Source organism: Frieseomelitta varia, unplaced genomic scaffold (genome assembly GCF_011392965.1).
Source record: "Frieseomelitta varia isolate USP_RPSP 00005682 unplaced genomic scaffold, Fvar_1.2 scaffold_886, whole genome shotgun sequence".
Taxonomy (NCBI): domain Eukaryota; kingdom Metazoa; phylum Arthropoda; class Insecta; order Hymenoptera; family Apidae; genus Frieseomelitta; species Frieseomelitta varia.
The window spans coordinates 943,638-969,563 of record NW_025110685.1 but is presented as its reverse complement, the minus strand read 5'-3'; the positions used below and the strand labels follow the sequence as shown (position 1 = coordinate 969,563).

The following is a 25,926-nucleotide window of genomic DNA, read 5'->3' as shown; positions in this document are numbered from 1 at the left end:
TAGTGGGTTTAGCTAGCCTAATCCTTTCTGTGGGTCGGCTTTGCATTAAGCAAAGTCCATCAACTTGGCGTAAAGCTGGTGGAGTTTCAAAGACTGTATATAGTCTGAGCATTAATACAGCATTATCTAATAATCGGTGAAAATTTAATCCCCGCTGAAAGTTGGCGGACAAATATCGTTCGATTGTATCGATTCCAGTCTGCTTCAGGGCTGCTCGACACGAATGGTAAAAATAACGACAACAGTTTCCCTCCTTCCTTTTTCGTCACGCTCCTTCTTTCGCCGTTCTGCCCGATGGAAGTCGACCGAATGGTTCGAGATGAAAGGAGAGAAAAAGAGAGTTAATTCTTAGGAGCGAAGTAACGGCCATATTTCTCAATAAACAATAAATCAGCTTAGGACGCCGAGTAAGGTATAACGCCCCTCTCTTATAGAGTCGGATAGAGTTTTCTTCGTTCCTCTTTTTTTTTTCCGTGACACATGTCTTTACTCGCTTTCGCCCTTGGTCCTTCATTCCCTTTCACCCGTCCTTCGACTCTCGTTCGTTCGTCTCTTTTCCGTCCGTTTCTCGAGTCTCCAAGCCCCATTAATCTATGGTTATCTACGGCGTGCGCCGGATAAGTGCGTCGGAATGAGCCATTTCACCCTTGGGAGTTCGAATCCATCCTGTACCCTCGAAGAGAACGGCCATCCATAGACTGGCCCTTGGGCATCCTCTTTTACCCTTGTGATGAGCTGTGCAAAACTTTCTCTTTAACGAGATCATAATGACAGTGCCAACCGTACGAAACAAAAACTACCTCGGCTCGTCTATAACCACAAACTTTGACAATCGTTTTATATCGACACCGATCCAGACAAACCAGGTTCGAATGAGAGCTTCTTCGTACTATTGAAACCAAAATTGAGCAGTTGCTTCCGCATCACGTTCAATTTTTTCCTTCTTTAACTCAATTTTTTGTTATGGTAAAAGTGAAAAAATGCAAACGAACGAAAGATTCACTCGCATCTTGTCAGATGTATAAAATTACACGCAGGCTCCTACGGTGCAATCTTCTACCTATAACGATTTTGGCAAGGGAAGACATAGGGAAGCAAGGGCTGATCAAATTGTATGTTACGTCAGCAGGTTGCCATCGGCGAATCCTTAAACTCGGCTGTAACAACCACAGCTCCTTCCCTCACTCGGCGGTGAATAATGCCGGTAGGTTATCTCTTCACCTTCGTGTCTCATAAGTAAAGCGGAAAAGCAACCACCCCTGGTTGTCGGTAGATCCGACCTAACGAACTAAAGAACAACTTTACTTTGCACGCGTTCGGGCGAGCCCCTGGCCCTCGTTCTCTCTCTCTCTCTCTCTCTCTCTCTCTCTTTCTTTCTCTTTCTCGTTCCTCTCGACATCGTCGACGACGTCGAGCTTGCCCCTTATCGCCGGGGAAAGTTAAGTGGAAGAAAATGCGTCTTCTAAAAAAGGCAGGGAGACAGCGAGTAAAGTTGAAATTGATGCACTGGACGGGACACTGAAACCCACGAGGTATACGCCTGTGCCAGTGTGTCGCAAGCTGCTCCCGGTGGCAACTTCTCAAAAGTTGCCACGATGGACGGCGATCTATTATCGCGATCTACCTTTATGTGATACGTCTTTTGCAAGAGAGGCCCTCTCTTCGTCGACCCGACGTCGGCGCGCGTGAAAAGCGTTTATATACGTCTGTAACTTTCGTTTCAGAATGTAGAGAACGTAATTAGCTAGGTAGTTGGAAGGTATCATCGACGTTCCACGAATATTGTTTCCTTTGCGACTGTGCGCCGACGAAACGGACCGAACGGACAAGCTGTCACGTGAGAACGGCGCGAGCTACACGCTCGCTTAGCTACAAGCTACAGCGTCATTGCAACCGTATAGCAAACCGAATGGTCTAGGTTCCCGAACTGACGTTGGACGTGACAAGTGATATTATACCGGAGTCGTCTGACTCCGTTGCAGCCCACTAGATACGGGGTGTCTGACACAGACGCTCGGTAACTCAGAAACCAATGTGTCACACAGAGGAACGGGACTTCGGATTGCGCCTTAGTTTCATTGTGACCTGCCCGAGACAGACGACGTGGCGCCGCATTGTTTCGCCCTGTTGGCTTATCACTCCATAATGAGCAGCTGTACAAACGTCCCGTCCCGTTTAAACGGAACCTTCGATTCGCGATTCTTCCATTCCGCGAAACGCGCGCGAGAAAGCACAAACGCAACATTTTTTCCCTCCATTGTCCGACCAGTGACGCGCGACATATCATCGTGACGAATCATCGAGAACGCGGATTATAAATCGCGCAGCTCGATGGGAGAGGCAGCGTCGTTCGATAAATTGGCATTTTATTATCGCTAATAACCACCCGAAATTATTGTCTAGCGATATTTACGCCGAGGCTAACCTCCAGATATACGAATACAAGCACGCACGCCACGCGCACATCGAACGCGTCGGGGTAGAGGTACACGCGCTTTTCGTGATCGTATTTTCACCATTATTTACGCGTCGCGTGCATACGGTTTTCGCTTCTACGCGGGGCTTACGAATGTTTATCGGCAAAAATTAACGGGCAATTTGTACCGGGCGCATTGTCGCCGGTAATTATTATTTTATCGACGGTCACGCGCCAGAGCGCGGCCGATCTCCCGCGCTCTCATTATTTATTGGCTCTCGTATTCGATTCGCCAGCGGCTGCACCCACCGCCGCTTTTCGAAGAATTCGCTTAGCGGACAAACGTAAATTCGCTCCTCCCTCCCCCCGTCGATGCATTATCGCACGCTGGCTGTTAAAGGGTTCGTCGCATAGTTTCGCGAAACTAATTCGCGATCAAAGTTCCCTTTCGTCGCGGTAGAGGCCGCGTTTCTGCGTATCATCGAACTTTACGCGTCACGCGCGTCGAGTTAATCAACGTTTACATCTGACACGCAATGCGTGTCTCTCATACTCTGTTTTTTCCGCTGCTGGTTATCGCGCGTCCTCGTTACTTTCCCAAAGACTTCAATTACAAAACTCGGACCATGTTTCGCTCCGGCAATGTCGCCGAGAAACCGGTACGCGTCGTGGCATCGCCGCGGTCGGCCGTTTTTCGTAATTGGCTCGGCCGATGCCGAGTCATGCGCCAGGGGGGAAAAAGAATTACATTTCGCGGCACGCCGCGCGTTGTTTATAAACGCGTGTATGCACGCCGCTGCATGAAAACAAATGTTTGTAAAACACGAGGCTCGCAACGCCGGACGCGTCCGTGGTCCGCGACCGTTGCGCGCATAAGCTGCGACCATCCTGGGCTCACGTTTACAGCGTGACGCATCGAAAGGAATTTCGCAACGGGATACAACAGGACGCAACGAGCAACAGCGGCGCGACGACTACACACGATGTGCACGAACACACGAAGAGTCGCGTTTCACGCGTCACGCATCGCGGATGCACTCGATTATATTTCGATTATGGTTATAGTAAATCTAAGCGGGGCGGGTAGGCGAGTGGGGGGGGGCGGGGTGGGAGAAGGTAGATAGCCCGAGGGAAATCGCATTAATTTCTATAACGACATTCACCGCGGTGCGGCAATTTCGGTATCGTTTTATCGGCGACCACGTAACGCAAATACGCGCGTCTATCTGTGTGTATAATATGGGGCGTGCGTGGGTGTGCGGCGGCCTCCGCGCGTATACACCCGCGTATCTACCGTCCGCTTCAGCTAATTTCGTGTTTGCTCGATTAATTTCCCGCGTTTAACGGAATTTGATGTTTCGTTAATTATTCTGTCGTGCGCGCTTCATACCGCACGCACGCCCCGACACGCACACAGCACTCGTTCGGCCCCACCCCCGTCACCCTCGGCGATCGTTTCACTACTTTTCCACGCCGTCTATCGTATCGCTGCTGGAGAACGCTGCGATCCGCTAATATCACCGCTCGAATTGACAGCTGGTGCGAATGTAATTTATACGTATTGTTTCCCCTTGTTTGTTTTTTTCCCCTTTCTCTCTCTTTTTTTTTTCTCCCCCTAACAAAACGATATAAACGTCAGTTTTCGTTTCTCTGCACGCATCATTTCATATTTCGAAATAACACAGTGGGAAATTTTGAAGTTTGAAAAAAAAAAATCGACGTTGTGAATTGCGAGATTGTGTTTCCTTCGAGCTCGTTCATAAAATCTTCAATTAGGACTATTCGTCGATTACAGATGTCACTCGTTGAAGATGCCGGCACTCGATGGAAATAGCGCGGAAATCGGCGGCGCGACAATGCACGCAATGAAATATTAAAATGGGGCAGAAAGTGCGAGGCGTCGTTAAGGCGGTAAGCTGACGTTACTCACGGGGCGGGCTAATCGCGACTTGTCAGAGTGATATAGGGCATGTGTATGCCTCGCGCGAGAAGAGTTTAAGCCATGCGAGGCTTAGCTACGTCCATTTTCTAACAAGGCCCCTGAACCGGAGATTAAGTCATCACTCTGCATGAGAGCGGTTCAAAAATCCAAGGCTTACGTCTAGACACCGTTGTGTCTAGCGTCTCGCTGCCAACTGTGAATTAATTATGACGTTAAAAGCGATATCTCTTTCCCCCCTTCCCGACAATCAAGCTTTTTTTTCCTTCCGCCCCCCGATAACGAATCCTTTTTTAGCCGACGAATTATTGGAGAAAATTCAAGTTTCTTGTCGATATCTTCCTGAGGGAGATTCCCCGCCAGCGTGCAAAAATCAACGCGAGCTTTTTTGAATGCACGGCTCTCTTGGCGCAATGAGTATTACTCATTATTCTATTTAAGTGGAGGCGGTAGCAACAAAAGCAAAGATTCAGCGTGGCGTCGCGTACGCGGGCCAAGTTTGCAACGTTGCGTAGCCCATTATACATACACACGGACCTCTCGTTTGCTCGACTGTCGGGGCGGCGGGAGGGGGGAGTTAGGTGGTTGAAGGGGTGCGCGGGCGTTTGTAATGGGTGACGGTGTGGGAGCGGGTACACGTTGGCGTGTGTGTATGCATTTACGTGCTACGTTGCCAATGATTTATGTATACCGCTAATTACCAGCATGCACTGCACTGTTTTATCCGGCGATCATAGTTTTATTAGGCCAACCTGTGCATTGCGGTATTGTCAGCGCCAAAAGCACCGCCGGCGAACAATCCGTGCCGGCTGCGTGAAATGTGCCACGTTCACGGACTGCGCGATCGATTAACGTTTTGCATAAAGATTCCCGGCTATCGAGGTTTCAATCGCGACGCAAATTTTATTCAACAAGGGAAAATACATTCGTTTGACGCGATAATTCGTTCGTTACGAAATCTTCGAAAGTTGATGGCAACTCGATAACGGCGAGATCGAAAGATGGTTTTTTTCCCAATTTCGATTTTAATTCCTACACGTGCACGTCGGTTTCGCCAACGCGAAATCTCTTTCCTTTCCTTCTCACTTGAAGCAATAAAGAAAAGAAAGTACTATTTGTATTTTCCCTTTTCCCTTCGAGTAATAAAAAAACTATCAGCACCCGGGAACCTGTTTTTTTTTTTCCTTCGTTCGATCGACTCGCCATAAGCTTTTATTTCGTATATCTTCGGTCTAGCTACGCGCCTTTTACCGAACCTGTTGCCATTTGACCGCAATGTTCAATTTGTATCGGTTATCGCGTTCAATTAAACTCGGAGAGTTTTTGGCTCGGATTACCACGCACAGCCTGAGTGTGCATATATGTACGTGTACACCGTCGTGGTGGCGCCGATGTAACACAAAGGTATATACGCGTGTAGACCGTAAAATCGTCATGACGATCGTCCATATCACGACGTACCTTATCAACCACGATCCACGCCGTTCGTTTGATTCGACGCGCGAAACGAAACAACATTATCGAAAAAGAAAATCACTCCCTCCCCTCCCTCATCCCTGAGGCGTACGTTCTCCAGTAGCTGAAATCTCCTTTCCATCTCCGTTTCCCCGTTTCTTCTCGTTGCTCGGCGCGAAACAACGAAACGCATGAATAATGACAAGCACTCTGACGGCACGGAAACAAATACCAGCTCGTTACAGCGGAAGCGCGCAGCTCTCGGTCGTTTCCCACGGCGCGGCCATCGTTCTGCCAGGGAATCCGTTGATCGCCGAAGTAATTCGATCCCGCGTGTCACGCGTTTCATTTATAATCGCGCTGGAACGTCTATTACCATGAGTTTGTGTATCGTGTGCGATAGTGGATCGTAGGAACGGGGAGAGAGTGTTGCGCGGCCGTGGTGTTTGACTACAGAGGGCTGCTTTCGGAGGCAGTTTCGGTGAAGGGGATGAAACGGGTTGGCAAAAGGGGGTGGAACAGGAGGAGGAGGAGGAGGATGAGGATGAGGACGAGGAAGAAGAGATGTAGGAGGAGGAGTAGTGACAAGGGGTTGGAAAAGGGGAAGGGAGAGAGAGAGGGGGAGAGAGAGAGAGAGAGAGAGAGAAGAGGGAGGGGGGGGGTCTATCGGTGGTGCTACCGGAGCTGGCAATGCGAGTCTAGGTTATCCGGTGACAAAGCTGGTTCGGTTCGTGCAACGAGGCCCTCGGTACGTCGGATTATCACCATTGAAAATGGTGCAACTGAAACCCCACTGTTCGGATGCAGCGGCGCTTGAACGCGATACGCGGCAAGCTTTGCATCGAAAACCGGAAGCGAATTCCTTGTCTGACGCGCATTTATTGGCGATCACAAAAGTCCAACCGGTGTTGTTTTTCCCGTTATCGAAATTTTGCCTCTGATCGATGCCTTTGGTGTACGATTACCAATATCCGCGTCGATCTACGAGATTTTTTCGGCATCGTTTGCAGGGGGACAGGCACGGATGGCTCGATCCGCGGGGAGGGAAGCTTATCGTTTTTCCTTTCCCTTTCTTTTCTCGCACGCGGGCGATTAACGTGGAATAGATACGCAAGAAACGACGAGACGGATTCGCGGCGGATTCTTCCAGGCCGCTAAAGTCGGACGGTCGGCGAAAGAGGTAAGGCGAACCACCCTCCGGGGGATTGTAGCTAAATTGGCGGCAGTATATTACCGGTCAGACTCCCGCATTTAATTTGAATATAATCGTGAAAGGAGATCTCAGGAGCTCGGGGGCACTTCGCGACGCAGAACTGCGTGACGGTGACCGGAAGTGCTCCCGGGACACCGGAAACAAAATGGCCGCTCCCTTCTACGCGACTTGCCTCTTTCCACTTCTGCACGACCTTCCTATCCACCTCCTACCTACCTACCTACCCACCGTCTCTCTCTCTCTCTCTCTCTCTCTCTCTCTCTCTTTGCAACCCTCCTAAAGAGCGTGAATTCGTAACGGGAGAGTTAACTTTGCATTGTGCGGCTTCGCGATCGCCTCGCACCAACGTCGAAACGTTCGCCCGGTCTTCGTTCAAACACGCGCCCAGCGATAAGGGGGCTCTCGTTTGCCCGGAAATACAGCAATAACTACGATATATATCGTTCTCTATCGTTTTCGACTTTTTCCGCCGTTTTCAACCGTCTCGCGTCTACCGGAGATTATCCGGAAACGATTCTATTAATGGCGGACATAGCAGCGCCATGCTCGCCGGCCAGGTTTCGGGTACGCGGTCGTGGAAGTTTAATGATTTTCGAGTAATTACGAGGCCAGGCGATGACTCGCGTGGGAATGCAACAGAGCAGCGTGTTCGATAAGCGCCACGGAACAATAACAATTATACCAGGCTGACTCGTAATGCCTAAATACAATATAAGCACGAACAATGGTCTATAGTACTGGGCGAGGGAGGAGCCGTCCGACAATACCTGCTTTACGTGCTTTCGTAGACAAAAGACGAGCTCCGAGTCCCGTCGGCCGAGATCGCAAAGCTCGAAAAAGCTCGCTACCTCTTCGAGACGCTTCGAGGGTACAAGGATTCGGTTTTATCCGTTTATCTGTCCACCACGTTGTAACTCGTGCGAGGCGTATTCATTTGTCTCGGTGAACACGTGGTCGTTTTTATTAATAAGACAAGGCAATCGTAAGTTGTAGAAACACGCAGAGATTAAGCAACGTCTCTCTACGTACGTTGAACACGAAGTGGCGCTTTATCAGTCTCGAGCGGTCGGAAAGGATGATCGAGCTGTTCCGCGGCAAGCCTGCATTTCACGACTTGAACTGTATCGATTACTTTTATTGATACCGTAACTCGACGGAACATACCTGTTAATGGATAAACGGAGTAGTTTTATCCGGTCGTACATCTCGTTGGAGGAAAGCGCGCGAGTGGAAGCGGAGCGATCTCGCAGAGAGCGAGAGAGAAGGGAATGAAGCCACGCGAGTTCACGATGTACGACTCAGCTTAGTGAGCGTATGATTAAACAACTCAGGTGTTTTATGCTCGGCTCGTGGAGATCGCGTGACCCAACGGCCACATCCGTTTCCGCTTTACCTACGGTCAACCGCTTCGACCCCTAACCAATGGTTCGCCTTAAGGGTTGCACGTTACCTTCGACCACGAAAGAAAGTACACTTTCGACGTATCTTTAAGCAGTAATCGGCTTTGCTCGATAGTCACGTGCTGCCGCAGGAACACGCCGAGCTCGCCAACATTTGCCCACGCGGAGGTGCTCGCCATGCACCACTCTCGCCTCTGTTCTTTCTCCTTCGTTTCATTTTTATTCCCCGCCCGCGAGCTCGCGATAGGAGTCGCTTACATGATAAAAAATTCTATTTTTAATGGCCGGGATTATGTTTGAAATTGAACGGAGGAACGTGCAACCGATTCGAGTGGAAACGGCCGCTCGATTAATCCCCGGTCGACGATCGCCGGTTTGAACTTTCTTCGCTCACGTGTACGATGGTTCGTACATCCGAAGCAAGACGCACAGGCAAGCTGATATCGGTCAAACAGAACCCCATTGATACCACGGACGGAAGGAGAAGCGTAGGGAGAAAGGTCAGAGAAATGCCGCAGTCTGACATTAGGCTAGAAGCGAAATGCCGTGTCAACCCCCACCCCCTCCTCTAAACGTGGTCGAACGAGTGCAAACCGAATCGCCCTCGGTATTATTTTCGAAGCTTCCGCTCCGATCGATGACTGGCCTCGTTAATTTCGGGCATAGCGTTCGCCGTCGAATATTCCAGGAATAATTCCAGCAGGAAAATTAATTAATTTGCTAATTTCAGATTATCGGAACGCGGTTACGCAACGAACGTCTCTCCGCGGAACGGCGGATATTCGGCTCGCGCGCCCTCGGGATTCGTTAGTTTTCCGGTGAATTAGTCAGCATGATTTGCATCTGACGTACACCTCCAGGCACCTACACGTCGCTCGCATAGTTCGCAACTCTCGACTTTCCGCTCGGATCTCCTCTCCTGCTCCGGATGTCTCAACACCCCCGCCGTGACGTCCTCACGTCAATTATGCCCGTCACGGAAATTTCACCGGACTTCTTCGTTACACGCAGTACGCGAATTCATTTTTCACGGATATTTCCGTTTCTTTTTCCCCGTAAAAGCGAATTAATTTTCGAAAATTAAGCAGCATCGCGAAGTGTGGAAATGGGACAAAGATAAATATCTCTTTCGTAAAAAATTGACGGCGACAGAAAAGAGAGAGGGGAGACAGAAAGAGAGAGAGAGAGAGAGAGAAAATGAGAATAAGGAGGGTGTAATTAATCCGACTTTATTGTTCAGTCCGGCGAGAAAGCACGACGCTTACTCACGGCTTCTCGATTCTTACGCCGATTATCTTCATCCGCCGGATTCACCGAGGTGTTTCGACTTAAACACAGACTCGGACGAGCTTCGAGCTTAACTTGGTTGTTGTGAATAAGTAAGCGAAGTGTTGCGAAGTGCTGCAGAAGTTTAGCCAAGCCCCCGGGCACACGGCCGGGTTGGCTCGAATTAAATTGTTATACGGATGAGCTGCCACGACGAATACTTCGCAGAAACCAGTGACTTTCCCACCACCCTCGGGTGTGAATGTTTAATCACACCTCAGCCTCCCGTTATATTTAATAACATAATATCGCTGGCACGACTAAAACTAAAATCTCTTCGCCGACGACTCTCTAACGAGATTCCACATTACACAATTCGCTCGTCGAAAGTCCCTAATTTTCTTTCCTTGTACATCGAATTTCCACGCTTTCGAATTATTATTCCAAAGCCTTGTTTTACTTCCAAACATTCGAATATTGCGCAACGCTGTTCCGAGAGATCATCGAGCTTCTTACCTGTAATTACACTGTTGACACGCAAAACACTCCAAGTGGTAGACGTTCGTTCTTGCCCTCATCACCATCTCGAAAGCTGGAATGGTTTTGTTACAGGCCGCGCAGTGTCCAGTGTGTCCAAAAAGTCTGCGCAAATCGAAAGGACTAATTTCATTATATTGCGACAAGAAACTCCACGAGACAAGGAGTTTCTTAACGCGATATCGCGTTTTTACTTCCCCCTACACGATATTACACGATATTATTCCCCGAAACGAAACGTCGTGGGTAGACTCTTAGCCCGCGCGGAACGAGAAGCAATAAGCTTACGACCACCACGAATATGCCATCTTCAAATATTGGGCCATTAATAAAGGCCGCGTAAGGTTCGATAGCGAACCTTCGCTCTTCGCAGACGCGCCACCTGCGCGTGTTCCCTCGGGACTTTGTAATCTCAACACGGTTTATTTGCCCTCGCGCTGTTTATATGGGACGTGGATGTATTCAATAAGGGAAACTCATCTGTAAAATTCGATTTGTTGCTTCCGTTCGCCACGTCGGCGTCCGTACGCGTGCTCGGCGTCTCCTTCTCCACTTTGCCCTCTTTATTGACGTTCCCCGTGCATCGCGGCACAATGAAATACGAAACGTCAACGGTGTGCTTCGACACCGGAATAGAATTATAATATTACGAACTGGCCGATTCTTTCGTCGTTATGTACGTACGTTCCCATACGTTTCGAGAACGGAAAGGAAGTCGAATAAATTACTCACTTTAGATAATCCTTCTTGCATAATATGAGATTAGACTTTATAAAAAGCGACGGGCCAGCTTCCACGAGCCGGCAGTTGCAGCTGTTACACTTCAAGCAGTCTTCGTGCCAGAACATGTCCAATACCTTCAGAAGGTACCTGTAGTGTGAAAAACTCAGTCTTCTTTCTTTATTTAAAAAGATGAGATTGACGAATAATTAAGGGGGTATTCTAGTGTGAAGTGCGTGTTTTTTTTAACTTTATTATAGGGAATTTTTTGCAAAGAAACTATTATATCTTTTGCAGTCAAATCGACAAGGTTTATTTGTACGTATTTCAACGACGTCTTAAAATTTTTTGGGACAAAAGAAGTTAAAAGTGGCACTGCATATTCTCAAACATAGTCGCTTTTAGAAAAGGTCGTCTCACGGTGTCCATAATTCCGTTCACTCTGCTCGGAAATAAAAAAAACGTAAATGTTCCTTAATTAGTATGAGTTTGGCTATAGCAGGTACCAAAGCAAAAGAAAAAAGTCGATAATTAAAAAAGTGACGATACTTTGAAGTTCGATTATCGATTGGCATGTTTTTGTTTAACTTCGGAAGCCTAAAAAAATACAAAAAATAAAATTTCTTTCGTTGATTCTGATAGAGGCTATTGTCACACATGTACTAAATGCGGAGCTAAAATTTTGAGTCAATTGGTCAAGTAGATTTTGAAATATCATGGACACCGTTCTGAAAAACATAGTTTCCAGAAAAATGCCTTTAAAGTTTAGTATTGCGGTATACGATGGTCGTCGTGTCTTTCAAACAACCATAACTTCGTCAATTTTAAGAGTTCACAGATTTATTTTTAAAACTGTCTTTTAAGAATATGAAAAAAATCGATTTTTTCAAAAGTTCACACTAGAATACTCCCTTAATTGAGGTATCCAGCTATTTAACACTAGAACTATCACGGACTAAAGCATAGAATTTTCATCAGAGATATTAAAGTGAAAGAAATAGAAATACAATGGAATACACAAACTTTTATTCATGTATAAAAAATCATTTAAACCACTAAAAATACACTGTTCTGCATCTGTAGTGTATCTAAAATAAAATCATGAATTAGTCATTTTGACCACTTTGGTAGTTTTAGTGTTAACGAGCCATTAAACGTTTCTAAAACGTACGATTTCGAAAGAAAATGTAATTTTTGGTAATTTTCCAATTCTTCGATCATTAAGAAATATTATTAAGACCTTGACAATTGGTCCGTCATTCAAATTCGTACGTTTCGAAATCTACGCTGTATAATATAATCATTTCTTCATACTTTCGTCAGTTATAAGTTCGTTTCGTTCACATTTGCTACTTGATTTCCCCTTTGGAGAAGCAAATTGATACTCACCTTTCCGTGATCACCTCTCCGCAGCCCCCGCATTCTCGTTGCACAGCCCCGTTCTTGCTCGGTTCGCTTTTGCTCACATCCATCGTCGCCTAATTTTTCCTGCAACGTCAGTCCTATCTCCTGTAACACAACAGAGTCGCCATTGATCGTTAACAACTCCACGAACGAATGCTGCAATAAACCAATACGAAGAACGCGCCGTTACACCACGATATACGGTAGAATCGATCAATTAACTTTGTAACTCTAATTCTGTTAACTCTGTTGGCGCACGATTAGCCAGAAACGCGGCAAATCATCGGCAGAATCGGACAGAATCGAATGAGTAATCGCGTTTGCGTGCTTTCAACAAGTTTCAACGGCATCTGGCACTAGGAGGAGGACGTCGGCCTGTCTATGAGCAATTAGAGTTACAGGTTGAGAATTTAACGACGCGGTTAGTGCCATCTGTGTCCATGGTATGGCGTGCGGGGCCAGGGTCTTTCCCTGACCGTGTCCGGGATGGTACGCGCGCGCCTCTTTCTCGCGCGATGCGGTCAGAGTTTAGAATCGAATTAGTTTGACCCTCTCTTCTCTCCACTTATTGCGCGTTTAAGCGGCACCGGGTCTGAAACAACCACACGGCTTGTCCGGTAACGGCTGCGCGAGCTTCCCGATAAACGTTAATTGTTTTCGCCCGAAGACGTATGTATAATCCACCCCCTCGGCCCTCGTTTAAACGAAATTTCGGGGTTTAACGTTTTATTTAATCGGCACCGTTTGCCTTCTCCCGTTCTATTTTATTTCGCCGGCTCGCCGGTTATTGAAACGCCGAAGAATATCGAAAATATTTTCATCCCGTTTTCCGGACAGTAAGTTGCAGATATAGAGTGTAAATACGCGCGATTGAAGCACATCCCACAGTATTTGTTTTATCATTACCCTTCGACGTACGTATCGTACGTCGCAGTAGAATGGAATTTTTTCGACGGCGAAGAGAGAAATTTGAGCCACGTGAGAAGAACATTTCTGTCGCACGAGGTTATTTGTCAAAAGTGATGGCTTCTTGTCCATCATCGAAGAGTTTCAAATTTGTTCACGATTTCCAACGATACGTTATCTTTTCGCACATACGACAATACGAAAATTTAACGAAAGAGAGAAAGAGGCGAGAGTAGTTAGGCGCATCCGTAAGTAGTCAGTCCTAACCGTAAGCGGACGCGACACAACAAGAACAATAATATTAAAAAAAATCAGCAAGTTGAACATCTCCTCTCAATAAAATTACGTTTTCTGAAATTTTACCTTTGTGATTGTGCAAAGGTATAATATCGGAAGGCTACACCAAGCAAACACATAATGTGCGTATGTGTGCATCTTCGATTAATTCGACTGCTTGCACAGCTTCCTGCTTGGCAGGGCCCTTTCACAACACACTTAAATTCCATCTACGTCCACGGGGACATTCGATCTCAGCCACCCTGTATATTTACGAGTACCCCGTGGATGCTATGAGCAAAGTTTGTGCGGTTTCAATATGTCCTCTCCCTCTAGCCTGGACACAATATTACACGGGGACGTTAATATCTTCTATGCGGTTGAGACTGCGAAGCAAATATTAATACCGTGCCTTTGATACGTTAATTAATAAAGACCGAAATATTTGAAACTCATGCGTTTAGAACCTCATATATATTACCCAGGCTCGATCCTTATTCAGCGTATCCTCGCCACACTGGATACTTTCACTATTTTTCACGACGAAACATCGTTTGCCAAGCTAATTCGCTGCCCCTGCGATTGTCTCTTCTTATCGTGTTATCGTTCCGAGATCGAACAAAACCCCCAACGTTCGACATGATACACACCGTGTACGAGTTAATTAATTACACTGAATCCATTGCGTGCTGACCGAGTTATCGTTATATCGAATGTGATCTAAATAACGGTGCAATTATCATGCGTAACCTTATACTCCTATAAGTGTGGCGATAGAATAGCCAGCCAGCCGGGTAAATTATGCAAACTATTAAATTCGAATGCGCGCAAAGTTGCCCACATAATAATTGGCTAACGATCGAACACGCTCGACGCGTTGAATTTATGCCGGACGTTAATATATTTTATTGTTATTATTGGTTGATTAAAGTCATCGTTAATACGTCGGATCGTGAAAAATATGAGCGACGCGCGCGTGTTTATTCCCCGCACGCGCGTGGAATTCCATGCGTCCATCCGCGGTATCGATCACGTATATATCCGTAATTTCAAAACACGATTGTCGTTCGTTTCGCGCGTTCGAGGAAACGTCCGGCGTATATCAACCGTCGTCGCGGACGACGCTCGTTGCGCTCGTTCTTCTTTGAGGCTCGCTTGAGGACGCTTATTCTATATGTACCACGGGCAACGTGGCTTATTCTACAAAAGTATTTTCCAGGCATACTGGAATTCGACCGCGGAAATTCCTGCGGAAGCCAGCCTGAATGCCAGAGACGACCTCGACGGGAACCTTTGCCGACTCCATGCGGTTGGTCAATTTCCACTTTGTTCCGCAATTTTCGTAGCTCGCAGCCGGTCGCGCGCGCCGAACGCCAGGGCTTGTCCTCCGGCAAAAGGGTAGAAACACGTTGCTGAATTTGTCCGTCGGTCGCGGGAGACGATAGATAAAAAGCTGAGATCGGCTGAGAGGGCAATTCAGATGGCAAGTTTATCGCGGACGCAATTGCGCTTGTAACGTTAACCTGTCAGTTATACGTGCTATTCGGCTTTTCGTGCTTCGCGTGGCTTCAATTACTCGGTAGAAGTCACTATCGTCGACGAGAGCAGAACCTGAGCACCGCAGTGGTTGGTAACGGTTCGTTGGAACGTAACCGTGAAGGGTCCATAACGAGAGAGCTTACCCTTCGAAAGCGGCTCGCATCGCTGGCGATCTGTTCATCAGGTACGTGATCAGATCATCCACGGGCGCTGCTCCTCAAAGCGACGATAATTCGATTATCTCGTACATGTTCGACAACCGCTAACATGTCCTCTCCAATTGGCAGATCTTCTTAGTTAACCATCTTCCTGAATGTAATTAAATTAGTTCCGTGCAATCTGTGTTTACCTGATCCCGAGACCCTCGCGCATTTTTCTCGCTTTGCTGAATGACTTTGAACTTCGCCTCCCCTCTCGCGATAAACTTGCCCTTTAATCGATCTCTCTGATTACGGATTCGCTTGTTATCCCCATTAACGCACGTGAGTGAACGCAATGGATTTCATTCGCCTCGTGCACGTCACGATTCGTTGGGAAAGACGCGACGGAAGATTTTTCTCGAAACGAAAACCCGCGGAAAGGAGGTCTCTATTTATCGACGTGACTGGGCAGTCTCGATGCAGTTCTCAAGGCTCCGCCCTCCGCAGCATCCGTGACACTCCCAGAGTACCACCCCTGGAATCTCTTCCGCGGAAAAACAACATTTTCCGCGTTTCCTTCACGCCCGCGTAAACACCGCGATGTATGTATGTACCCCAGCACGAAACTGCATCACGTCCTCCACCGCCGAGATACCTTGTCAGCGCTGTTTTCGCCCTGACCTGAGAGAGCGGAGAAAAAAGAATTTCCAACCGGCTTTTCCACCGGGCGGCCAACGCTTTTGTCTTTGATAATGCTTCTGCGGAAGCGTTATCTTTTACTTTTAGAACGAGAGCGCGGGCATCCGGTGAGTCGGTCCATTAATTAGGCGGGCCACATTAAGCCGAGCATTAATATACTCCGCTGGCTGTTTTGTTTTATCCCGCAGGAAGGACGTAACCACCCCCGGAGGTTGAACGGGGTGGCCAGGCGAAGGCAAGTAGGGGGAATTATTTCGACGGTGGCAGCCTGCTAATCCGACCTGCCATGCTACCGCCTTATCCCTAGAGACTGTTTAAATTCTGTAAATCGTCCTGAATATCCCCCGTCGAGCCGCTCCTTTAACGGACACGAGGCGCTGTTACCCACCTTCCGGGAAAGTAAACGAATCTCTCGGATAGAGACACGAGAGACTCAGCTCCCGACGTCACGTCGGCTGACGCCGTGAGAATTTAACGACGCAAATTTCTAGCTCTTCTCTAGCCTGATGGACGATTCTAACGTTTAATCCCGTTCAAAAGTGTACTAGTTTACTATGATCGATTATTTAGCAACAAAGGACTTGCAAAGATTCTGAAAACTTGTGAGAAATTTGCGAAAAATAATCTGAGAAATCTAAACTCACACCTCGAAGTTGGAAAAACTTTCTACTTCGATTTAGTCGTATCGTGAGAAGAGGCTCGAAGTTTTACGAGTTGTAGAATACGTTAGAAAATCGGCTTACGCGTGCGTTTAGGTCAACTGGCGCGGCGGTGGCCAGGAAGGGAGAGGCGGTCGGTAACGATGTAATTTAACGGGCCAAAGGAATATTTCCTACGGAATAAATCTCGCGTAACAGCGCCAGTGAAATCCTCGTTTACCCGGCATTCAGCCCCTTGCTAATGGGGGTAATTTAAGGGATGTTTTAAGCGGGCCGTGGCACACGTGAGTCGCACAAAAAGTTCACGTATTACGACCGTGGCCGCGCCGTAATCACGCATTAGCATTCCGAACGGTCGGTGTCGACCGAAAACACACCGGCTGAGAACGACGCTTGAACTTTTCCTCCGTTTCGTCCAACGACCGACGAAAAAACACTTCTCCCCCACCCCTTCCCCCATTTCCCCTCCCCTCCCCGTCCCTCCACAGTCACGTGAAATCGTCCAAACTGTCTGGGATTTAATAAAACGAAATAAAAAAACAGTCAATCGTTTCTTTCCCGCTGTTCCTTCCACGAGTTTCGAAACGTACGATCAGCTGGACAGCGAAACAGCGAAATATCCGACAGGGAAGATCGTTTTTCACATCTCGCCGGTTGAAGCACATTTTCGAGCGCGACGAGTGAAACGTTAGCCACTCCAAGCAGCCATCCTTCCGGATAATCTTCGTCCAAGGACCGTTTAAGGGTAAACGGAAACGACGGAACGGACAAACGGTCTGTTTAACAAGTTCTTTCGCGCCGATAAACGCGGTCGTCGTGTCTCCACTCTTTTTCTCTTCATATTTGCCGTCCCCTTCTGGCCGGGCCGCGGTTAATGAAATTCTAGTCAGGTCGCGGCATTCTTTCGTCAGGTGGCAATGCCATCTACCTCCTCCACCTTCTCTGTCGCATCGCGTCGTCGTCCTCCGCCGTCGTTTCTTCCTTTTTCTTTCTTTCGCCCTCTGTCCCTCTCCCTTGCACGCACATCCCGCCTCTTTTCATCCAACTCGTTCGACCGCCTTTCTCTTTCTCGCTATCTCTCTATCTCCGACCACCCGCCTCCCCCCGGCCCCTTCGCGCACCTTTGTTCCTCGTCTACGAGACACGAGAGAGAGGGTGGCCGCGGTCTTCTGGAGTACAGAGGGCAGGGATAACGGGGTTTGCGTACGTCGTGACGCGGAGGGTTGGTGGCTGAAATGGGGTGGTGTGCAGTCAGATTACGCTAAGCTATGCCCGTACGTGCTCGCATGGAAGTTCCACCCCTCACCGGGTTTGCCACCCCGCTTGGGAAAATGTATTTATTGTTGTTTGTCCAGCGTTCTGTATATGGCCACCACCAGCGAGCAGAGAGAAAGAGAGAGAGAGAGAGAGAGAGAGAGAGAGTGAGGCCAGAAGGGAGTAAAGGGTAGCATGCAGGGTGTAGGTGTACAGAGAGGGAAGGGCAGAGAATCGCCCGAGGTTGAAGTTGAAAAAAAAATTGCCCGGGGACGACCGCTAGGATGCCAAGCATAAATTTAAGCGACGCTCACACCTCTCCGCTCACCCTCGCGGATCCCACCGATCCTTCTTTCCTTTTTTTCCTTCTTTCTTTCATTTTCTTTTTCTTTTTTTTGGATTTCAATTCCGCTCCGTCCGCTTAAATACATCGGGATTATGCCGCGCGGATACGTATTTCAGTCAAACGGGGAAAATCCTCGTCATCGAGGCTCCAAGTGAATTTTTTCCTTGCTTTTTTCTCCCGTTTAATCCTGCGGATCGTCTGGCGGGTACACGCGACATCTTCTTGCAGATATCCTTAGGCAGACGTATTGCCAAGTTTACTAGTGAAAAGTGGAGCTAAATCTATATCTTGGGATTCGGGGGAAACGAAAGGACGACGAAATGCAAGGGAGTTGGAGGGAAAGCAAAGAAATGTGCAGGGAATAAATTGTGCGAAGAGAAAGAAGGCAGTCCTCTTACGTTTCAACAATCGAAAGTTCAATTAATTCTGAATTGTTTAATAGATATCATCGTTACCTTGAAAGATGGCCAACTTTTTGATGAAATTTTTCTTCACATTTTATGCACATGTTAAAATACATTTTACGCAATCGTATTTAAATTTCTTTTACATTTTTTGGGTAAAAGTTGGGACACACTCTTACAAAATTAAAGCCTCTCAAACTGTAACTGTAAATCAAATTTTCATAAACCGCGACCCGCAAAAAATTGGGACAGGATGGTTGAAGATAAATGGTTTTTCGAATCGATATATTTGCATTCCAGAAAAGTATTCTCTCTGCTATTCCACGTATCGACGGTACTCGCTCGGCGAGCTCAGCTTCCGACGTATGCTCGTTTTCCTCCTTTTCTACGTAGCCGTAGTGGTCAACGATTGATGGCCGTTCAGCGAACGCTAATTACGCAGATAGCAGCCGATCGAAACGGTCCTTATCGTTGGAGAGTCGGCTGAACGGTCGCGAGCCGATACGTGGCCGATGCCCGACGACAAAGGGGCCGTAACTACTTCGGGAACTTTTATCTTGTAGGATTAATGGACGGATTAAAGTATTTGCGGCGGGATGCGGGCTGATTGGGGTAAATCGTGCTGGGATTAGAACTTGATTGGCTAATTTGTAAGTGTCCCCGGCAGCCGTGCACGAACTTAACGATCGATCGGCCGTCCTGCTTCCACATACGTGTGCTCGGCAATTCTCGCCCGAGACATTGACACGAGAGCACGGAGATAATCTTGCCCGGTGAATCGGATTTCGTGGGTTATTTTGTGCCTGAATCGCCGTGAACAGCGATCGTAATAGGGGCCAGGCATTTAACTTAGTCGCCCTCGAAATTGCACGAACATAAACAAGGTCGTACACGCTATCTGAAATTGTCAGTCTTTCAGTTCTTTAACGATAGCAATTTTTAAGGAACGAGATCGTCGAACTATCGTCGATACAAATAGGGACGTCCGTTCTAATCTGTATCGAGTCAAAGCGATGATAAACCGACCAATCTGTCGCGTGCTCGATCACCTCGATCGAGCATGTTCCGTCTGGGAACGAAGAACCCGGTCAGTCCGACTACGAGATTACCTTGCTTCCATCTCGAGTGGTCAAGGCTACTTAATGTGCGGTCAGTGCATGCGGCCGGGCGTTAGACTGATTTACATCGTATCCCTTTACCGAAAGCGAGTGCCAACCGGGGGAACTGTGGTCAGCCGAGAGATGTGGCCGGTGATCGAGAGACATCGATTCGCATGCTCTAACCTCACTGTACAATACTGTACCGCAGTATATATTTCACCGCATAACGAACTAAAAATACTACCGACAGAACCTTTCGGTCAGAAGACAAGGACCAAAGACGAGGAAGATCGATGACGACCACCGGCGACATCATTCGCCTTCACGGAGGTAGGAATAGGTATAAAATCGTGGCAAAAGCGAGGGAACAACGCCGAGCGTTTTTCGTCAAGCGTTTTAGATCGACGGCGGAGAGAGCCGAACGCTCTCGTCGAATGAAAAGGCAGAAAAGAGAGAGAGAGAGAGAGAGAGAGAGAGAGAGAGATACGGCGATACTTGCGGCAGAGCGAAGCCCCATCGCATAACTCACGACCCTTGTTTCGCGGCTGATCGACGTTTCGAAATATTTCCCAACTGAAGCGCGCGTCCAGACGTTTCGCTCGGTGTGTCCAGCTTCCTGTCTCCTTACAATTCGCAGACAGTCGTACGCCAGAACCCAGTCAGGACAAAACCGGTCTCCGGTGATGGACTCGCGGAAGATAAGGGAGCATTCATGACAAAGACAAAACGCGCTCGCCACAGTTGTATACGTCGCGTCTCGTGCTACCCGCGCTCACGCTGTTCCTCCACTTCCTCCTCCTCCTCCTCTACCCTTCTGCCCTCCTCCCTTCACGATCGTTCGTTTGCAGTTTAGCGCGACGCCGCGAGACAATGAGCGAAAACTTTTATTATTAATGTTTCGCTGCAAGATAACGCCAACTGCGCCACCCTCTTTCACCCTCTAGCGATCGCCGTCCAACACGGTGGAGAGAGCAACGTTTCTTCGCCTTTTTTCCCCGCGCGCGGATGCAATTCACCAACAGACAGGAGACGAGCCTCGACGATGAATCTCGTTCGATCGTCCCCTTCAAACGCTATCCCGCCGGGCGATCAACTTGGAAATTAGCATTTTGACAGTTCCGCTCCGTTGAGGCTGCAGCCGTGGTGAAATTCGCCCGAAAGTTCCCGGAGAAATTTCAGCAACGATTTAATTAGCATTCCTACGAGTCCGCGTAAATCAAACGCAAACGTAGCTCCGGAGAGAAAGGAACACCGGATCTCTTCCAGAAGAATGTTTATTAATTGTTTGAACCCCCCCGGCGATTTTGACCTTCGCTGCGCCTTATTATTCAACGAAACGCTCTGACATTTAACCGTTAACTCCGCGATCATTTTGATCAAATGAAGAATAAAGAATTAATCGGTGGAAAAAAGCAGCTAGAGGAAAAATTGAAACTACGTCCCATCATCTTTCGCTGTCCAAGTGTCTTGAATTTTAGGTCTGTTGACAAAGACAATGTCTAGATAGAGCAAGAGTGGACACGTTTCGTTGTCAAGCGATTCGAAAATATTCCTAAAATAAAATTATTCCTTCTTTCGTGCAAAATTGCAATGCAGATGCCTGATTTATGTGGGGCGAGAGAAAACCTGAGAAATTGCTGTGCGGCCTAAGAGCGATGCTGCGTGCCCAATGTGATTATCGCAGTGAAAAAAACCAGACTTGGGACTAATCGCCTAAAATATTAGAGTAATATTCCTCAAAGAATAGCGAGTCACGAGAGAGTGCAGATCGCGAGGAAATTATATAGAGAATAACGAGTCATGAGAGTGTGAGTCTAGTGGTTAATACTTTTTGCAATCGCCATACTCGGATTTTTCAGTATTTATTAATTCCTACATTAATAAACTTTATTTATATTTATTTTAAACCACTTAGGTTAAAACCTATTTGTATTATTTTTACCTACATTTATTGCCTAAACGAACGCAACTGTCTGTCTATACATTTCTCAGACAGTGTTACCAGGATTAATGTCGAAGCCACTCAGAGTTCGTCGCGGACTTAATAATCGCGATGAATATTCGTTAAATCTGGACAGAGTTGAAGCAAAGAGGTATGATTAACTCCACCCAGTTCTTGGTTTGGTCCGGATAACTCATTCAAGACGGTCTGGCCGCAGTAAGACGAAGGTCCGGACACTCGGGACATATTCTCGGTCGTTGCGCGTGAGTTAGGACCGCTCGAGGAACGGTTAGCCGTTAGCAGTTAGTCAGTAAATAACCTAGACACCCTTCTCGACCACCCTTCTACGTGGATAGATGCGCTATCTTCAACATTAGACCTGTGTCTAAGTTTAGATCGGTTCTCGGTCAGCCCGGACGCGTTCACACTACAGTGGTCAAGACGAAGTAACCTCAACGACGACGAATTACTAATAAATCCTCGTTAGACCATCGATTCGTCGGGTCTCTGGTCGTAACGCAATGTCAACCTATCCCTTGATCGAGCATTTTCAAAAGGAACATTGCCACTGAATGAATTGGAAATTTTGATTAATCGTTTACTGCGAGTAAGAGACAGATTGAAACTTCGAAGAGAATTTGATCATCGAGTGAAATAGCACAAGCAGTATTGAAAATATTGGGAATTTTTTAGTTAGACGTATAAAATTAGACATAGATGAAGATAGATGAATCAAGTGTTTAATGTGAGAAAAGAGTGCAAGATTACCCACTAACGTCATTAAAGATATTCTATGAAACTCTCAGTCTCTGGGAATCTGATATAAACAGACAAAGTTATATTTAGGAGTCATCAGTTATGCAACAGCTCCAAATATTTAAAAAACGATTTGTCATAACTTTATATAACTTTAACGTAGACACGGATCGAACAGAGAGATTAAACGGCGGATCGGCGAGGGTGAGAATCGAGTTTTGACGTTTCGATGGATCGGACGACTTGCAACGACTTGTCGAAGACAAAGCGAGGGGAGCGAGATCTCGCTTCGGTCCCTTACGCGTCCGGTTGTGAAGTAGTTTCGTTATTGACCGGTCGAAGAGTACAACTCGTTGACGAAAGCAGGAACACTTAATCCGAGTGGTGCTCCGTTAAAGCGATGACAGGAAACGTCAGGCCGCCACCGCGCCTCGTGATATATCGGTATTCGCGAGAGGCGTCCGCGTGTTGGGCAGCGGAACGTTGAAACACATACAACCCTTGGCTGTCTCAAACGGCTTGGCCACGAAGAAAGTTGCACGCTCGTCGCGCGCGAATCGTACTTGTTGATTCTTCGACGCAAATGATAGATCGCTTGGAATTGCCGCGGTAATACTTGGCTGAGCTTCGATTACTACTTCGGGGGAGTGAAACGATTAATTCCTTTTCCCAGTGAATGTAATTGTACGCAACTCTGAAACACAGAGAGAAGCACGTTTGTTCGAAAAATCTGTTACATCCCTCGTGTTGTTAGTGGTTACGAGTTATGTAATTACGTTCGACAGGGAGGAAGTTGCCACGTTGGCGCTCTTCTTAAATTGTATCGGTCAACAGATCGTGGCGTTAATTAACTCTGAAATCGCTAATTTACCGCTGATAATGTACGGGCGGCTCTCTAACAGGCTTTATGGAGTAGAATGGGTACGGAGAATAATCAGACAGGACAGAGCAGTTAGGATAGCCTGTGAACCAGCCGATAGCGGCAAATGACCATTGCTGACACCGACATCGTCTCGGTGTACGCTTCGATAATTATATACGCGTCTACACAAGCGAACAGGAGTGCTATGTCAGCCTTTACTTAGGACTCTAACGACCGGGGGGTGTTCCGTCGGATGTTTACCGGATAACGTGAATGTGCATCAATAAAAACGAAAGATGGGAAGATACTAAACAAGCGGCTGCGGCTTCGGCTGCTGTATCTCGATGCAGCTGTTGTACGAAGATAACGGAGACGATTGCAAAATACATGGGTGCGATAAACGGCGTGACGTCTCGCGCGTGATATGATCCGACTTGAGAGCGAATGGGGAATGACTTTCGAAAAAAGCGTGAATGGGTCGAGGTGTAATCGGGAGAGTAGCCGTGGGATCGAATCGGGATCGGCGCCAATCCCGATTCAAACGGAAAAAGAAAGGTCAACCGAGTTATTGTTTCCGTGATGAATGCACATAAAATAATGAAACCTCGAAAGTACACCAGTTTGGCGAGAGGAAAAAAAAAAATATATCGCGCGTAATACGAGCGACAGCGCCATAGGGGGTTCCACACGTTTCACGTACGCCTGCCGGGTATTTATTGTCCATGGTCAACGAAGAAGATGATACGGGGCCTGTTAAACGTCACGGACAAGAGATTCGCCCCGGCCGGGGTGGTACTTCGGATTTATCGCAAGTTTAACATTACACAGAAGTTGGAAACGGCACGAGGGATTCCGCCGGATATTTATACCGTTTGAATTCACGTACGAGGATCATTCTAATGGTTTTATTATACTGATACCCGCGGGATTTCTTGGTGGACGCATTCGCACCCGCGTCCTCGTCGATCCTCGCGGTTTCCACGGTTCATCGTACCGGCGAAACTGAACTCAGAAACCACCGCCTGGCGAAAAACTGGCGGAAAAGCTATTTCGTTGAAACTTCTATGTCGCGAACACCTTCCTTTTCCCTTTCTTTGTGTAAATTGCAAATTTAATTCCTCCGAACGCTTCGAGTGACTGAACGAACACACAGCTATACGCGTAATATCGAATGCTGATGTATCGAACGGGCGTTAACACAGGACAGAACAGAACGAAAGAGAGAAAAGTCGATGTTAAGACGTTATTGGCCACTTGGATGGAAGCCGAAATCCCCAGGAGCCGTGGCTATTGAATTGGAACGAGGCAAACAGACGTATGACAGTGTGGGAGGGGGGTTGCGAGGTGCGAGTCGATGAAGGTCCTGGAACGTGGTTCCGGCGCATCTTTCCTATCGAGAAGGACGATTTATCATCCCGAACGTTCCATAGGAATATTGAATACGACAAGATAATCTCTCGACACCCTTCTTCGTCCAACCGCCCCTCCCCCATTCCTGCCAGCATGACCGACAGCATCCCCGTTTTGCGGTAGCGCCAGTAAACGGCCGTGCTTAATGTACCGCACCGACCGATAAGCCGTTATACCGTCGTGACGTAGCCTCTAGTTTTTGCTTTGCAGAACGTGAACCGTGCACCCTTTCTTCGTTGACGATCCTCGTGACAGCGGCAGCAGTCACTGACAGAACTCGTTATCGGTAGCCACGTGTATTCTCGCGTTCAGGGCGAAATCTGTATATATGTGTGTATATGAAAGGGGTTCGTACATACACTATCTCTCTCTCTCTCTCTCTCTCTCTCTCTTCGTCACGCTCTCTCGACTCTCCAAATATTTCGGCGCTGCGATATCATCGCTGTTATTATCGCCAACCCCAATTACACCGCGGATGAAGTAGAACGCGGCGGCGTAATAATTGAAAATTTTATCGTTCGTCCATTACCGCGGATCTAAAACGTTTAAAGTGATACGCTCGGGAAACAATCTGTCTCGGTGGAGATCCAGCGACACGCCGGCCGAACGAAAATTCCACCGGGAGATCGAAAACGGCCGAAAATTCCTTCGTATTTCACGATCCAGTTGGAAGTAGGTTGTCGCGGCCAGGCTTATCTCACAGCCTGGAAATTCCAGCGGCGAAGATAGCAATCGGGCGAGGCTCAATTATGCCGGAGTTCGGTCGACGGATCCGAGCAGCAGTTATGCTAATCCGACTCTATTAATAAGGACTCGAGCCAAAGTGGAGATCGTTGTAGGAAAACGCGGGCAGCCTTAACCCTTTGCCGGCCCCTTCGAGTCACACTCCCTCCGAAGTCGCTCGGAATTTCCAGCACTCTTTACCTTCTCGTTCTCAGACACACCCGAACGAGATTTCTTATATAATCGTTTTATCCTTCGTTTGCTGCTCGAACGGTCTTTCGTTCGTGCCGGTGGGAAAGTCAGCGTCGTTAGCAGCGAGCTGTATCCCCAATGAATATTGGCTATTAATTGGACTGTTAACGTAGTGAATGCTTGAGAGATGAAAAAAGAAGAAGAAGAAGAAAAAAAGATATGAGAAAAACGACTTTCGGAAGAATGTAAATTCCATGGAAAACATGGTGATAAATATTGTAATTTGTTTCAAACTTTGGATTCATCGTAAGAGAAAGTTTAAAAATATGATAGTACAATTCTTCGACCAAGTGAATCTGATCCGATAA

General features: G+C 47.5%; 1 protein-coding gene across 2 annotated transcripts in view; it reads right to left on the bottom strand.

The window, feature by feature from the left end:
• Positions 1-25,926, bottom strand: part of LOC122537107 (LIM domain only protein 3-like) — a 72,433-nt gene that overhangs the window by 18,035 nt on the left and 28,472 nt on the right. For both annotated transcript variants that reach the window (XM_043670061.1, XM_043670062.1), the window contains exons 2-4: positions 12,336-12,455; positions 10,959-11,096; positions 10,206-10,331 (exon numbers count right to left, since the gene is read on the bottom strand). In XM_043670061.1, the coding sequence (XP_043525996.1) occupies positions 10,206-10,331; positions 10,959-11,096; positions 12,336-12,418 (347 nt within the window). In that variant the 5' untranslated portion in view covers positions 12,419-12,455. The remainder of the gene's footprint in view (positions 1-10,205; positions 10,332-10,958; positions 11,097-12,335; positions 12,456-25,926) is intronic.